The 14,341-nt window shown below is 48.1% G+C and overlaps 1 protein-coding gene across 2 annotated transcripts in view; it reads left to right on the top strand.

Annotated features, from left to right (window-relative positions):
• The first annotated feature begins 10,466 nt into the window (after positions 1–10,466).
• The window catches only part of RAB11FIP1 (RAB11 family interacting protein 1), a 33,023-nt gene continuing 29,148 nt past the window's right edge, over positions 10,467–14,341 (top strand). The window contains exon 1 of one of the 2 annotated variants that reach the window (XM_043564312.1): positions 10,467–10,957. In XM_043564312.1, coding sequence (XP_043420247.1) covers positions 10,581–10,957 — 377 coding nt within the window. In that variant the 5' untranslated portion in view covers positions 10,467–10,580. The remainder of the gene's footprint in view (positions 10,958–14,341) is intronic. The other variant, XM_043564299.1, reaches the window with a different exon arrangement.

Consider the following 14,341-nt stretch of genomic DNA (forward strand, 5'->3'; position numbering starts at 1 on the left):
TGATATTAAACAAAGACAGAAACCGAAGTAAATGAGGGCTTTAGGTGAAGAACTAAAAGTCCATTTTCAAATGGTCATCTCTGCATTCTCAAGGGAGCCTCCCACTTTTTCCTGATAGGCGTCAAGGACCTCACTGGGTGGTGCATAGTTCAGAGAAGAAGACAAGGAAAATGAGGGGCGCCTTGGTGGCTCAGTTGGTTGAGCGACCAACTCTTGATTTCAGCTCAGGTCATGATCCTAGGGTCGTGGGACTGAGCCCTGCGTAGGGCTCCACACTGAGTGTGGAGCCTGCTTAAGATTCTCCTTCACTCTCTCTTTCCCTGCCCATCCCTCTCCCCCACCATGCTCCCTACCCCATCCCTCTGTTCTCCCCATGCCCCTCTTTCCCCCCACCATCTCCCTCTCTCCTCCTACCGTCCCTCTCTCTCCCTCCCCCCTCTCCCCCATTTATCTCTTCCCACCCCACCACCTTCTCTCCCCACTCTCCCCCCGCCCCCGTGCTCTTTCTCTCAAATAAAAAGTGAAAAAATTGAAAAAAAGAGAAGAGGAAGACCAAACATTGCTTTGTGTTTTTAAGATTTAAAAAAAAAATTTTTTTTAACATGAGACAGAGCACCGTGGGGAAGGGGCAGAGAGAGAGGGAGACACAGAATCTGAAGCAGGCTCCAGGCTCTGAGCTGTCAGCACAGAGCCTGATGCGGGGCTTGAACCCGCGAACCATGACATCATGACCTGAGCCAAATTGGACGCTTAACCAACTGAGCCACCCAGGCACCCCTTTTAAGATTTTATTTTTAAGTAATCCCAATGTGGGGCTTGAACTTACAACCCTGAGATCAAAAGCCATGTGCTCTACCCACTGAGCAAGCCACGTGCCCCAGGATCAGAGAGACTTTACAAATTATGAATGGCTATTAAAAATGAAAATGTAAAGTGATACTGTTTACAATAGAATCAAGAACATCAAATACCTAGGAATAAACCTAACAAAAGATGAACAAGACCTACACAGAAAACTATAAACATTGAGGGAAATTAAATTTGAAAAGGGTACATCTTGCACATTGTTTAGAAGATTCAATAGTATAAGGATATTAAATTTCCCCACATTGATCTATAAATTCAATGCAATCTCAATCGAAATTTGAGCAAGTTTTTGTTGTTGTTGTTTTGTTTGGTCTTGTTTTGTTTTAGAAATGAACAAGTTGATTCTAAAATGAACATGAGGGGCGCCTGGGTGGCGCAGTCGGTTAAGCGTCTGACTTCAGCCAGGTCACGATCTCGTGGTCCGTGAGTTCGAGCCCCGCGTTGGGCTCTGGGCTGATGGCTCAGAGCCTGGAGCCTGCTTCCGATTCTGTGTCTCCCTCTCTCTCTGCCCCTCCCCCGTTCATGCTCTGTCTCTCTCCCAAAAATAAACGTTGGAAAAAAAATAAAAAATAAAATAAAATAAAATGAACATGAAAATGCAATGGGCCAAGAATAGTCAAGAAATCTAGGAGGAGGAATGACAAAGCTGAAGGCTTTACATTAGTAGATATCAAGAACTATTAGAGAGCTATAATAATTAAGACAGTGTGGTATTGGCTCAAGAATAGACTAATAGACCAATGGACCAGAATAGAGGTCAGAAACAAATCTGACATAACTGTGACAGTGAAGAGCTAGGTTTTTCAATAAATGGGGCTGGGTCTATGGGATATATTTGTGAAAAAACTAAAAAAGAATCTTGATTCTTATCTGATACTATATGGTAGGAAAAATTTATGCTTCCGTGGAAAACTGCATTTTTGTAGCATACCCTCTGGGTTATCTGATTGTGATTTTATGGCAACTATTTTATAACTCTGTAACTTGTAGATAACTGATAGCAAAGCAAAATTCATGAAAATAAATTCTGTCTCATGGAGGGATACCATCTCCCCCAGGGAAAAATTTATTTTGCCTCAATTTGCATATTCATTTCAATATTCCCGACCTATCAATGTGTCTGTTCTTTGGACTCACCTTTGAACAGGTTGAAACACCTTGCCAGTTTTGCTTCTTTATGAATTAAATAAAATTTTAACATATGTTTTTCTTTTTAAAAAATTTTTTTAATGCTTATTTATTTTTGAGAGGGAGAGTCAGAGTGTGAGCAGCGGAGGGGCAGAAAGACAGGGAGACACAGAATCTGAAGCAGGCTCCAGGCTCTGAGCTGTCAGCACAGAGCCCGACACAGGGCTCAAACTCACGAACAATGAGATCATGACCTGAGCCAAAGACAGACGCTCAACCAACTGAGCCACCCAGGCGCCCCTAAATGTGTTTATTTTCATATGTGTATGAGTGTCATGATTTTATGTTTAAAATTTTTTTTTAAGTTTATTTATTTGAGAGAGAGACAGCACGTGTGTGCGCACATGTGGGGGAGGAGCAGAGAGAGAGGAAGAGAGAATCCCAAGCAAAGATCCACTGACAACAAGAAGCCCGATGCAAGGCTTGATCCGTGAATGGTGAGATCATGACCTGAACTGAAATCAAGAGTTAGAGTCTTAACTGAGCCACCAGGTGCCCCATGATTTTATCTTAAAAAAAAAAAAATTATCTTTTAACAATACATGCAGATTAATTCCAGATGGATAACGAACCTAAATGTGAAAGGTAAAGCAATAAAGCTTCTAGAAGATTATAAAGGAGAATATATTCATGACTTTGGGGGCAGCAAAGATTTCTTAAACAGGACACAAAAGCACTAACCATAAAAGAAAAGATGAATAACTCAAATTTCATTAAAACTAAGTACTTTTTACCCAGGAACACCACTGAGAGTGAAAAGGCAAGCCACAGAGTGGGAGAAGATATTTGCAAAGCATTTTTATGTGTTACATATATAAAGTATTATATATTATATGTATGATATGATAGAAATATATGTTATATATATTATATAACAATACAAATATTTATTACAAATCAATAAAATAGATAACAGAAAAGAAAAATGGACAAAAGACTTGAATAGCACATCACAAAAGACCATATCCAAATGGCTAATAAACAAGTGCTCAACCTCTCGAGTCATCAGGGAAATACAAACTAAAACCACCGTGCATCTCCCAGAAGGGCCACATACAAAAGATTGACGATGCCAAGGTTGACAAAAATGTGGAGAAACTGGATCTCTCGAACAGCACTGGTGGGAGTATAAATTGGTGTAACTGCTTTAAAATATTATTTGGCAATATCTCCGAGTGCTAAACATATACCCAACCCTACGACCTGGCAATTCCATTCTTAGGGGTGTGTGTGTATGTTTATGTACACGTACAAAAAGACACATGAGAATGTACAGCAATTTATTCTTAATAGCTCTTTGTTGGTTTCCCGTGGCTGCCATAATGAACTACCACAGACTCAGTGGCTTAAAACAGTAATTAAATCTCTCTCTGTTGTCTCTGGAGCTCAGAAGTCTGAAGTCAAGATGTCAGAGCTACACTCCTTCCCGAGGCTCTAGAGGAGATTCTGTTCCTTGCCTCTTCCAGCCGCCAGTAGTGGCTATGGGCATTCGTTGGCTTGTGGATGCCTTTGCCTCTTCTCATGGCCTTGGCCCCTTCTGTATAACCTCTGTGACTCATTCCTTTAAGAATGTCTGTCATTGGATCTAGGGCCCACTTGGACAATCCAGGATGATCTCCTCATCTCAAATCCTTAATTATATCTGCAGAAACACATTTTCTAAACAAGTAGCATTCACAGGTTCCAGGGATTAGGACGTGCATACGTTTGTTTTGGTTTTTTTTTTTTTTTTTTTTTTTTTGGTGGGGGGAGAGCGTCATTCAACCCACTACAAGCCATGTCTATCAACTGTAGAATGAAAAATAAATTGTGATATATTGCTATAAAACAATAAAGATGAACAAATTACTATACACGAACACCACTGGTGACTCTCGTAATACTGAGTGAAAGGAGCCTGACTCCAAATAAATACCTAATGTATGATTCATTTATACAATGTTCAAAAATAGCAAGACTAATGTAGAAGACAGAACCTGGGATGGTGGTAGGTACCTTATGGAAAGGAGGGGACCCAGGGACTGAGAGGGATTCTAGCATGTTTTCTGCAGGTGTGGATACTGTCCTGTTTCCTGATCTGGGTGCTAAAGACTCACCAAGCTGAACGCTTTTCTGCACTTTTCTGCTGATAATGTTTATAGTACATTTTCCTTTTCACCTTCTTTCCTTTACTATGGCTGTGGTTTAAAAAAAAAATCTGTTTCTATGTTATACAGTTTCTTCTCTTTTCTGAATATATTAGATTCCAATACCTATGTTTATGAAAAATTATGAATGGAGGCACCTGGGTGGCTCAGTTGGTTAAATCTCTCAGTCTTGATCTCAGCTTAGGTCTTGATCTCAGAGTTGTGAGTTCAAGCCCGGTGTTGGGCTGCAGCTGGGCATGAAGCCTACTTAAAAAAAAAAAAAAATTGTTAAAAAAAATTTTTTTAACATTTATTTTTGAGAGAGAGAGAGAGAGAGAAGAAAGGGCAAAGAGAGAAGGAGACACAGAATCCGAAGCAGGCTCCAGGCTCTGAGCTGTCAGCACAGAGCCCAATGAGGGGCTCAAACCCAGGAACTGAACTGTGAGATCATGACCTGAGCCAAAGTCAGATGCTTAACCAACTGAGCCACCCACGTATTCTGATTATTGACAATATTTTCTTTCTCATTTCCCCAAGGTGGGCAGAGATTTCATCAGAGGGACTATAAGGGCAGGTAAGAAGAGGGTACTTAAAGATAGGACCTGGTTTGAACCTGGTTCAAAAGGTTGCCTCCTAGAGGGAACCCCTAGGTAAGGAGCTTTATTCTGGCTGTGCTCCCCACCCCCAACCTTGGACTTAGTGAACTGTCAAATGCTGGGCTTGCCTTGAGGCTTCCCGGCCTGCGTTATAGTTCCTTAGGGTCAACAGTCGACATGCCCGTCAGCACTGTGCCGTGTGCTGTGGCGTTGAAGGGGAAGCGAAGTGAAGGGACGGTGGGCTGCTTATACCACGTCTTGGCCGGCTCTGCCTCCGCAGGTCTGTGTCCAGGGACCCAGAGGTTGAGAAAGCGGAGGGTCATGGACCAGGCCAGGAGAACAAGGCCCTGAGGGGTAGCTTCCAATGGGACAGTTTGCGGAGGGGTAAATGCTCGGAACTTCTGCCTTCCTTCCCCCTATGCCGTGACACGGATTATGGACACATATTTCTTTTATAATCAGAAAGAATCAACCTATGTTTTCAAAAGACGGTTCTATTGGGTTGTGCTGCCAGTGGCCTTGACTGGACAAATGCTGGAGGCTTCCAAGTCCTCTATGCCTCTCCTGCCTAACCTGACCTGCCTTCTGCTAGCAGGGCATCGGGAGATCTGGAAATGGTGAAGCCCACATTTCCTGCTTCCAGACGCTTACAGGTGAACGAAACAAGTGCCCAATCAGAGCGCAAGAAATAAGCTAGGAAACCAGAAGTAATTTCTCAAAGGGAGAGGTGCAGGGAAAGGTAAGGGGTCCACATTCTCTAGACCTGGAAGATTCCAGGACCTTCTCTGAAGAGACTTGGCAAATTAGAGAATGCCTTTGTGTCTTTCATGACACAAGCTTTGTTAAACAAAGTAACATTGCCAGCAAGACCGCAGGGGGAAATGTTAGCCATTTGCCTCTTGGGACCATCCTCTGTCCAGAGTGGCCACAGTTTTAACCTCCGCATTGCCACACCCACTGGGACAGTGGAAAGAGAGCCTGATGTTGGGGACTTGTTTCCCTGGCTCGGTGACCCCTGAGAGGGGAGCCCCTTGCTCACAGAGCCTACGCACCTTGATCGTCTCCTTGGTTAGTCCGGCAGCTGGACTTGAAGCCAGAAGGCTGTTTACCAAGCACGGCAGTGAATGAGTCATGTGTGGACATCTGTCACCACACCCCAGAGTCCGAGGCAAAGGAGAAAGACAAGCAGCCATTACCGGCCTCTCTGCTCCTCCCTGGGGCTGGCTAGCACATTAGCTCGTTCAGCGCCTCCAGAGGTGGGTTTTGAGTTGGATCTCTTGCAGTTGGGGGTGGACTGAGGAGCTGTGGGCAGGAGCGATTGGTTGGCAGTGGCAGAGTAGTGAACGACTCTCCCTCTGTTCGCTCTTCCCACCCCCAGCATGGCTCTACCGGAGACCTCATCCTGGGGGATTGTTCCCGGCTCCTCCTAAAAGCAAATGCCCCCCTGGTCACCCAACTGCACAGCTGGTGTCTGAAGTCCTGGTGTGCTCCTCTGTGGGAGGAGGGCAGGAGGGCTAACCTGTCCAGTCCAACCTGCCAGGCACCTTGTCCACGTGCTCAGGGCTCACAGAAACTCTTTTCCTCTTTCTATCAGGGCTAGAGGCCAGCCGGCCAGAGGAAGGAGGTCACCTTGCCCCACCCTGGCCGTGGGAGGTGTTTATAAACACTCCCGGAATGCAGTGAACCTGCGAGGGGTCAGCCGCCCCAGGACCGCCCAGGCTTCCAGAGAGGGTGGGAGGGACGCCCAGGTGGATTCCTCCGAGTGCAAGTGGGGAACAGGGCTCCTGGTCCTTGTCATTGCACCTGCACACCCCCCGGTCTGGACCTGGGGGCTGTAATATTGGGAGAAGACAGGCTCACCCCCGGGTGGTCAGCAAGTGAATCTTGAGGGACAATGTGCTCTGGCTGGAGGAAGGGAGAAAACAGCCACCAAGGCGTCTAGCAGGCGGTAAGCCAGCTAGCTCCAAGCACACCTTGTGCTCTAGCTCCTGGCTTCTCTCTTCTCTGACAAATCTCCAGTGCCTGGCTCTGGTGAGCCCACACTCCTCTGAGTGAGCCCCTGCCAGTGTCCTGTGTCTGGAAGGATCTTGATCTTGATTTCTTGAGGTGGTAGGGCAGCCATGTCCTCCCCAGCCTACCTACCACCTCTGCTCTAACCACAGAGCCTATGTGTCTGACAGAAACCCAAACACATGACGTCACAAGGTGCTCATAATTTTTCCTCCCTCCTTCCCCCCCTCCCCACACTTTGTCTTCTAATCCTGTCCATGAATGGAAGGGATGCTTTGTGTCATACTCAGCCAATGAAGCTCTCCAGCTAGGTTTAATTCCTTGCTATCTTTATTGTGGGGCTGCACTAACAATGTGAGTGTGGGGGAAGATAGGAGATGAGAGCTGAAAAACTTTATTCCCAGGGTCAGCTTTTTTTTTTGATTAAAAAAATTTTTTAAATGTTTATTTTTGAGAGACAGAGAGAGAGCGCGAGCAGGGGAGGGCAGAGAGAGAGAGGGACACACATACACAGAATCCGAAGCAGGCTCCAGGCTCTGAGCAGTCAGCTCAGAACCCCATGTGGGGCTTGAACTCATGGAGCGGTGAGATCATGACCTGAGCTGAAGTCAGACGCTCAACCGACTGAGCCACCCAGGTGCCCCTCCCAGGGTCAGTTTTGACCCCAAATCTCTGACTTTGTTCAGCTGGGATGTAGTTGAGCAGTGCACAGGTAGGAAAACCGGGAGGGAAGCATATGCCTTATTTAATACGGTACCAACTTGAAATAGACCCCGAGGATTAGTAAGTGGCAGGGTGGAATGGCACCAGAGGCAGGCAGTCCCCAGGTGAAAATGAAGCCATCTGGCTGTGACCTGCCATGATATTGGCTGCCAGGCTACTTCGGCTCATACCTGCCTTACAACTTGAAGCACAGCCTCATCACACCAGTGCTCAAAATCCTCTGAAGGTGGCTCACCCTGGCCTAACACGGTGGTATAAACTCCTTAGCCTGGTGTTCATGATCTACATGATCTGGGCTCACCTACCTCGGCTGTCTTACCAAGGTATCTCTACGACCCACCCCCAGTGTCCTCCTAAAATATCCCACATTCCAGCCCCAATGGGGTGTTCATAACCCCTGCACATGCCATGAACTCTCTGGCCCTCATACCTTTGCATAGGCTGTTCTGTTCTTTCTGAAATATTCTTCCCCCGTGCCCCCCCTCTGCCTGTCAAATGCGGTATATGCCTTAGGGCTCAGCTCAACCGCACTTCCTTCATAAAAATCCACCCGCCAAGAAAAATCACTCCAACCTCAAAACCCCCAAAGCATTTTATTAGCACAGAACTTCCTTTACAGCAGTTGTCAGTGTGTGCCTTGGAACTGGATCTTGTTCAGAAGGCTTTGTGCCCTCCGTAGTTCCTAGCACATGCCGGGCACCTAGTAAGTTCTCAATAAATCTTTATGATAGTGAATGGAGTCATGAGGTTGAATGACACTAATATATTGTCAAGAAAGGGAAATGGTTGGGGTGTCTGGGTGGCTCAGTAGGTTAAGTGTCTGATTCTTTTTTACTTAAAAAAAATTTTTTTTTAATGTTTATCTACTTTTGAGAAAGAGAAAGCCAGAGCACGAGCAGGGGAGGGGCAGATAGAGAGGGAGACATAGAATCCAAAGCAGGTTCCAGGCGTTGAGCTGTCAGCACAGAGCCCAATGCGGGGCTCGAACCCACGAACCGCGAGATCATGACCTGAGCCGAAGCCTGGGGCTTAAACAACTGAGCCACCCAGGTGCCCCAAGTGTCTGATTCTTGATTTTGGTTCAGGTCACGATCTCACCATTTGTGAGTTTGAACCTGGCATGGAGCTCCACGCTGACAGTGTGGAGCCTGCTTGGGATTCTCTCTCTTTCCCTCTCTCTGCCCCTCCCACAGGCTGTCTCTCTCTCTTTCTCAAAATAAATAAACTTAAAAAAAAAGGGGGGAGGGGAATGGCACCAAAACAACAGAGTTCTGTTAGGCTTTCCCATGACTTACCTGCCTGGTGCCTCCTTCCTTTTCCCTTTCTATCCCCATTAAACATTTACAATGCACTGAATAGGTCTTACCCACAGGGTAGCTACCCTCCGTTGCAAACCTGAGGCATAATGTATCTTCTAATCTCCTCCACGGTAATAGGAAATGCTATGTACTGATATAGGCTGGAACAACCGGCAAACTCTTGAATTCCAAGGCACTTTGTGAGTACCTACTGTGCACCCAGGTTTCTGCCAGGGGCTATGGAAGACACAAGTAAGTCACCACCTGGTCCCCGCTCTGACAGGGACTACTGGAAGCTAAACCGTGGGGGAAATCTAAGTGAAGTCTCGCAGGACCGGGGTAGGCAGAGGGGTTGGCAGGGCAGCCACAGGACAACCGAGTGAGTACAGGACTGGAGGTTTGTTTGGGAGATAGAGGATGAGTTAGGGTGGGGACAAAATAGGAATGCCTTGAAATCTGAAGTCTGAAGTATATGCAGTTGGTGGTGAGGCAAAATTGCAGGTTTACGCAGGTCAGGGAAGCAATGTGTAGTGTGAATTGAAGGGAGGATAGCCTAGTGATCAGGTGAGAAACTAGCAGCAATTCAAGATTGGAGTTCTGTAGCAAAAACATTGGACAGGAGTCAGGACACCTAGGTTCTAGTCCTGGCTCTGTTGTGGGACCCTGAACGAGTTACTTCTCTCCTCTGGGCCTTTCCTTAGCTGTATAACCTAAAACGTTCAAAGTGCCCTTTCCAATCTGATGACCCACCCATGGTTGAGCCTTTGAGGTAGCATATTGGGAACGAAGGGAATCTGCCAATCCAATGGATATCTGGAACAAGGAAGTAAATGATTGGGAGCCGAGAGATAAAAAGAAGGGAGAGACTGAAAAGGATCCAGCCAGGGAGAATTGGGGAACTGGGGGGGGGGGGGGGCGGGGGAATGGCACTCTGTTCCTGAGGTCTGATTTAGCAATCCTAATTTCAGTTCCTCTTTCATTCTCCTTCCCTAATTTAGCCTCTTAGCCTCACCTTTTTTGGTGAGGGCAGGGCAAAATAAGACACTCCCACACCACCTCCAGGTCGTCTCCCCCGCCTTACCTTCCCCTTTTCTGGCCCTCGAACGATCCTCCTCCTCCCCCGCCCACCTGGCGCCATCCCAGAACCCACCGTTCTCCAGAGTAAGCCGCCGACTGTCCCAAACAGAAAAAGCGGTGAATTGGAAATCACGTTCATTATCACCCTCATAGCTACTCTTGATTGAGAACTCACCGCGTGCCAGGCTACGTTATTATTATTATTTTTTTTTTACAGCACTTGTTTGAGGTGATTGTTATCTCATTTTATGGATGAAGAAACTGAGACCAAAAGATGTTAAGTAACCTGTGCCAGCTCACACACCTGCCAGTTGACGGTGCCAGATTGGAAAAGAGGTCTGACTCCCAAGGCAGTGCCCCGACCAGTTCCGGTTGGGCCGTGCGACCTTTGGCAGTTGGGGACCTCGTCCCTTAACTAACCACACCTCTCACGCCGGAATTCTCCAAGTCCCCGCCCCCGCCCGGCCGCGCCGGCCTCCCGCACCCCGGTATTCTCCAGCCAGTGCGGCGGAGGCCCGACCCGGAGCGGCAGGTGGGGCGGGCGGAGCGGGCGGGGCGGGCAGGGCGGGGGAGGCGGGCCCTGGGGGGGGCGTGGCCGGAAGCCTTAAAGCGGCTGGGGCGGCGGGGTGGGCCGCAGCGGCCGCACATCCCGGTGATCTTCTCTTCGCTTCACAGCCGGCCGCGGCGCGGTCACCATGTCCCTGGCGGCCTCGGCTGGCCGGGGCCCGGGGGCCGTGTGGTCCCCAACGCACGTGCAGGTGACGGTGCTGCAGGCGCGGGGCCTGCGGGCCAAGGGCCCCGGGGGCACGAGCGATGCGTACGCGGTGATCCAGGTGGGCAAAGAGAAGTACGCCACCTCGGTGTCGGAGCGCAGCTTGGGCGCGCCGGTGTGGCGGGAGGAGGCCACCTTCGAGCTGCCGCCGCTGCTGTCCGCCGGGGCCGCGCCCGCGGCCGCCGCCACCCTGCAGCTCACCGTGCTGCACCGCGCGCTGCTCGGCCTCGACAAGTTCCTGGGCCGGGCCGAGGTGGACCTGCGTGAGCTGCACCGGGACCAGGGCCGCAGGAAGACCCAGTGAGTGCGGGCCGGGGGAGGGGACGCGGAGCGGGGAGGTGCGGGGCGAACGTGTGGCTTGGCGCTGCGATCCACTTAGAGAGCGCGCGGCAGACACCGCGCCGCTGCGTCCCAAAGGGACGGACGGAGAGAGGCCTTTCGAGAGGGATCTCCCCGGCCGGTCACCGTATTCTCACCTAACTTCAACTTCTCCTTCGGCTGTCCCACCCCAGCTCTCCCAGCGTGTGGGCTCTTTGCGGCGGGCGTGCGGGGTGGGGGCGGGGAGTACCTGGGGTAGTTTTGAATCTGCAGGGAGACGCTCAGCGCCCGGAACTTAGTAAGCGCTTAATGAATTTTTGATGAATTGAAAATACATGTGGGCTGACGAATTCTTCTTATTACTGTGGGTAGTGTGTATGTGTGATACACACATTAGCTTCTGTGGAAAGCCTCCTGGGTATTTCACTGTCCTAGCCACTGAGCTGGGAATGGCGGGGCCAGAACGCAGGGAGGATTAAGTGAAGGAGTGAAACCCACTGACACTCTCGGGCCCCAGAGGCTCACCGAGAGGCAGAGCAGAGGCATTGCAGTGTGGCCGCGCTGCTTAAGGGGTTGGTGAAGAGAATTTGCCTCTCTCTCCTCCCCTTTTCAACCCCCTCCTCCCCTGCCTCCCCAAAGCATGCTAAAACAATTTAACTTTTCAGACTGAAAATTATTAACCCTGTTTGTCCTGGGCCCCAAATTAGTAAGGTGTGCTGGTTGGAGCCAGGGTCTGCCCTTGGCCAAGCTAAAGTGGGTGGTAGGCACTGTTTCTCTTTGGAGTTTGTCAGGTTCTCTCTGGTCCTACTCAGAATGGATGACTGCTCGCCTGTGGCTTCTCAGTGGCTTCTAGGTGTGGAGTTCTGTGCTAGGGTATCTCGCTCCCACAGGGAAAGCTGGACAACACCCAGTTCACTTCAAGGTGTCACCCATTTGTTTGTTCTCTTTCACACGTGTTTGCCATGGAGCATTTGATTATGGAACATTTGATTATGCTCATATCCTATACCAAAAGCTGGGCTCCTTAGCTTAATCGGTTGCTTTGTGCTGGACGGTAAATAGGCACGTCAGTCATATTACCACAGGTCCTCCAGTTGGTGAAGCATACTGATTCACATTGGGTGTTTTAGATATACAGGGCATTTTCACTTTCCCTTGTGAACAGGACAGTAAAAGCCAGAGGGTTTGAAGTTACCAGATTCCCTTTTCTGCAGGGTGGGTCCAATTTCAGCTTGCATGCTTGTGAATGTATTACCTGATTCACTTATCTGGCCAAAGATGAATAGGCATTTTCTGAATTCAAATCAGATAAAAATAGAGAGCCTTGAGGTGAGGATGGATAGGATATCTCTTGGCATCAACTTACAAGCCAGAAGGTGAGCAGTGTCTTTGCTAAGGAGGTGCTGAAGCAATGCTAATTTTCCATTTGATTAAATGACATTTGGGGCCTTGGGTTGGCTTCCTTTCCGGCTTCAACTGGGAGTCATTGGCTGTCCTTTGTCTTGTCCCATCCCAAGATGTGTGGATATTATCATCTGTTTCTGCCGTCTGTTTCTGTTGGAACATTTTATTCCCTTGAAGGATAGATCACATGTCCCTGCCAGAGATGAGGGTTCCAGATTCCTGGGTCGGGTGCCCACTCTGGTCCTGACTCATTGTTAGGCTTCAAGCGACTCGATCTCTAAACACCCAAGTTTCCCTGTTTATACGTGGAGCTTGTTACCGGCTTAATTGATGTTGATAAGATGTTTCCAGGTTCCTGGATTAATGGGGCCTGGGTATAGGCTCAGAAGGTTCTGTTACTGCTTTGTGAGGAATGAAAACCTCCTTAAATTCCCTATTTCAGGAAGGGTTCAGAGGTCTACATCTTCCTTTCTGTCATTCTCTCCAGTGTAATCCTAAACCTAGATGGTTCCTCCTGTCTATTGTAGGAGCTGATTACCACTTAGTCGCAGTATCAACTTTGTAGGAAAATGATGCTTAGTTGATGTCTTTTTTTTTTTTTTTCGTAACTGCAAAGGAAGTCTTCTTTGCCCCATCAGCAGTAGGTGAAATTGCAAGCTTTCCATCTGCCACTTCCTGGGACTTTCCAGGGTGCTAGGGAACCTAGTGAAACCGAGCTTCTCTGATGCCTTGGTACATCACTTGGGTGCTCAAGATGGCTGACATGTGGAGAGTGATGCATACCGAGAGAGGTGGAAGTTTACCAGAAGGAAACTGGTTGGGCTAAGAAAATTATTTGAACTAGTTATTAATGGTTTGACTCCACCTTAGACATTAAAAACCAAAAACAGGGGCGCCTGGGTGGCTCGGTTTGTTAAGCATCCGACTTCGGCTGGGTCATGATGTCACGGTGTGTGAGTTCGAACCCTGCGTCGGGCTCTGGGCTGACAGCTCAGAGCCTAGAGCCTGTTTTGGTTCTGTGTCTCCCTTTCTCTCTGCCCCTCGCCTGCTCATGCTCTGTCTCTGTCTTGCTCTCAAAAATAAATATACATTAAAAGAGAATTTTTTAAAAAATAAAATAAAAACCAGAAACAAAACATAAGTTCAATTTTGGTTTCCAGGTGTGTGTGTGTGTGTGTGTGTGCGCGCGTGCGTGTGCGCGCACGCGTGTGCACGCATGTGTGTTAATCTCTAGCAAAGAAGAGTTGCTGCTATTTAGAGTATGACTTTCGTCACGGGTCCAGAAACTCAAGACGTTAAGAGTTAACTGTGCCCATACTTCCCTTTGTTCTCTTGATAAGCCCTCATCCATCATATGTTTGGAGTTCAGAAAATGTGCTTTTCATGACTCAAATTTGGGGGACCTCAAATTTAGTGTGATGACACACATCTTTAAAATACCAAGTGGAGACTGACATAGAAGTAGGATACTTCTAATAGGGAATAGTGTGTGGCCCCTTTTGTTAAGAAGAAATTGAAATGGGGGCACTTGGGTGGCTCAGTCAGTTGGGCATCTGACTTTGGCTCAGGTCATGATCTCACGTTTTGTGGGTTTGAGCCCCGCGTCAGGTTCTGTGCTGACAGCTCAGAGCCTGGAGCCTGCTTCGGATTCTGTGTCTCCCTCTCTCTCTGCTCCTACCCCACTCATGCTCTCTCTCTCTCAAAAATGAATAAACATTAAAAAATATTTAAAAAAAGAAGAAGAAATTGAAATGTGTTTATTTTGCACTTACTAAAGACCTGGGGTCACAGTTGGGCCTTGGTGAAATGGGAACCAGTTAAGTCTCACGCTCATAGAACAGACCTGAAGCTGAGAGGCCAGAAGGGTGGGGGGAACCTTTTTAGGATACTAAGAGCAACAAAATTTGGGGGAAATAATCTGTTAAAAACAGATTAAAATAAACATCCATTCAGGCTAGTGAC

Source organism: Prionailurus bengalensis, chromosome B1 (genome assembly GCF_016509475.1).
Source record: "Prionailurus bengalensis isolate Pbe53 chromosome B1, Fcat_Pben_1.1_paternal_pri, whole genome shotgun sequence".
Lineage (NCBI taxonomy): Eukaryota > Metazoa > Chordata > Mammalia > Carnivora > Felidae > Prionailurus > Prionailurus bengalensis.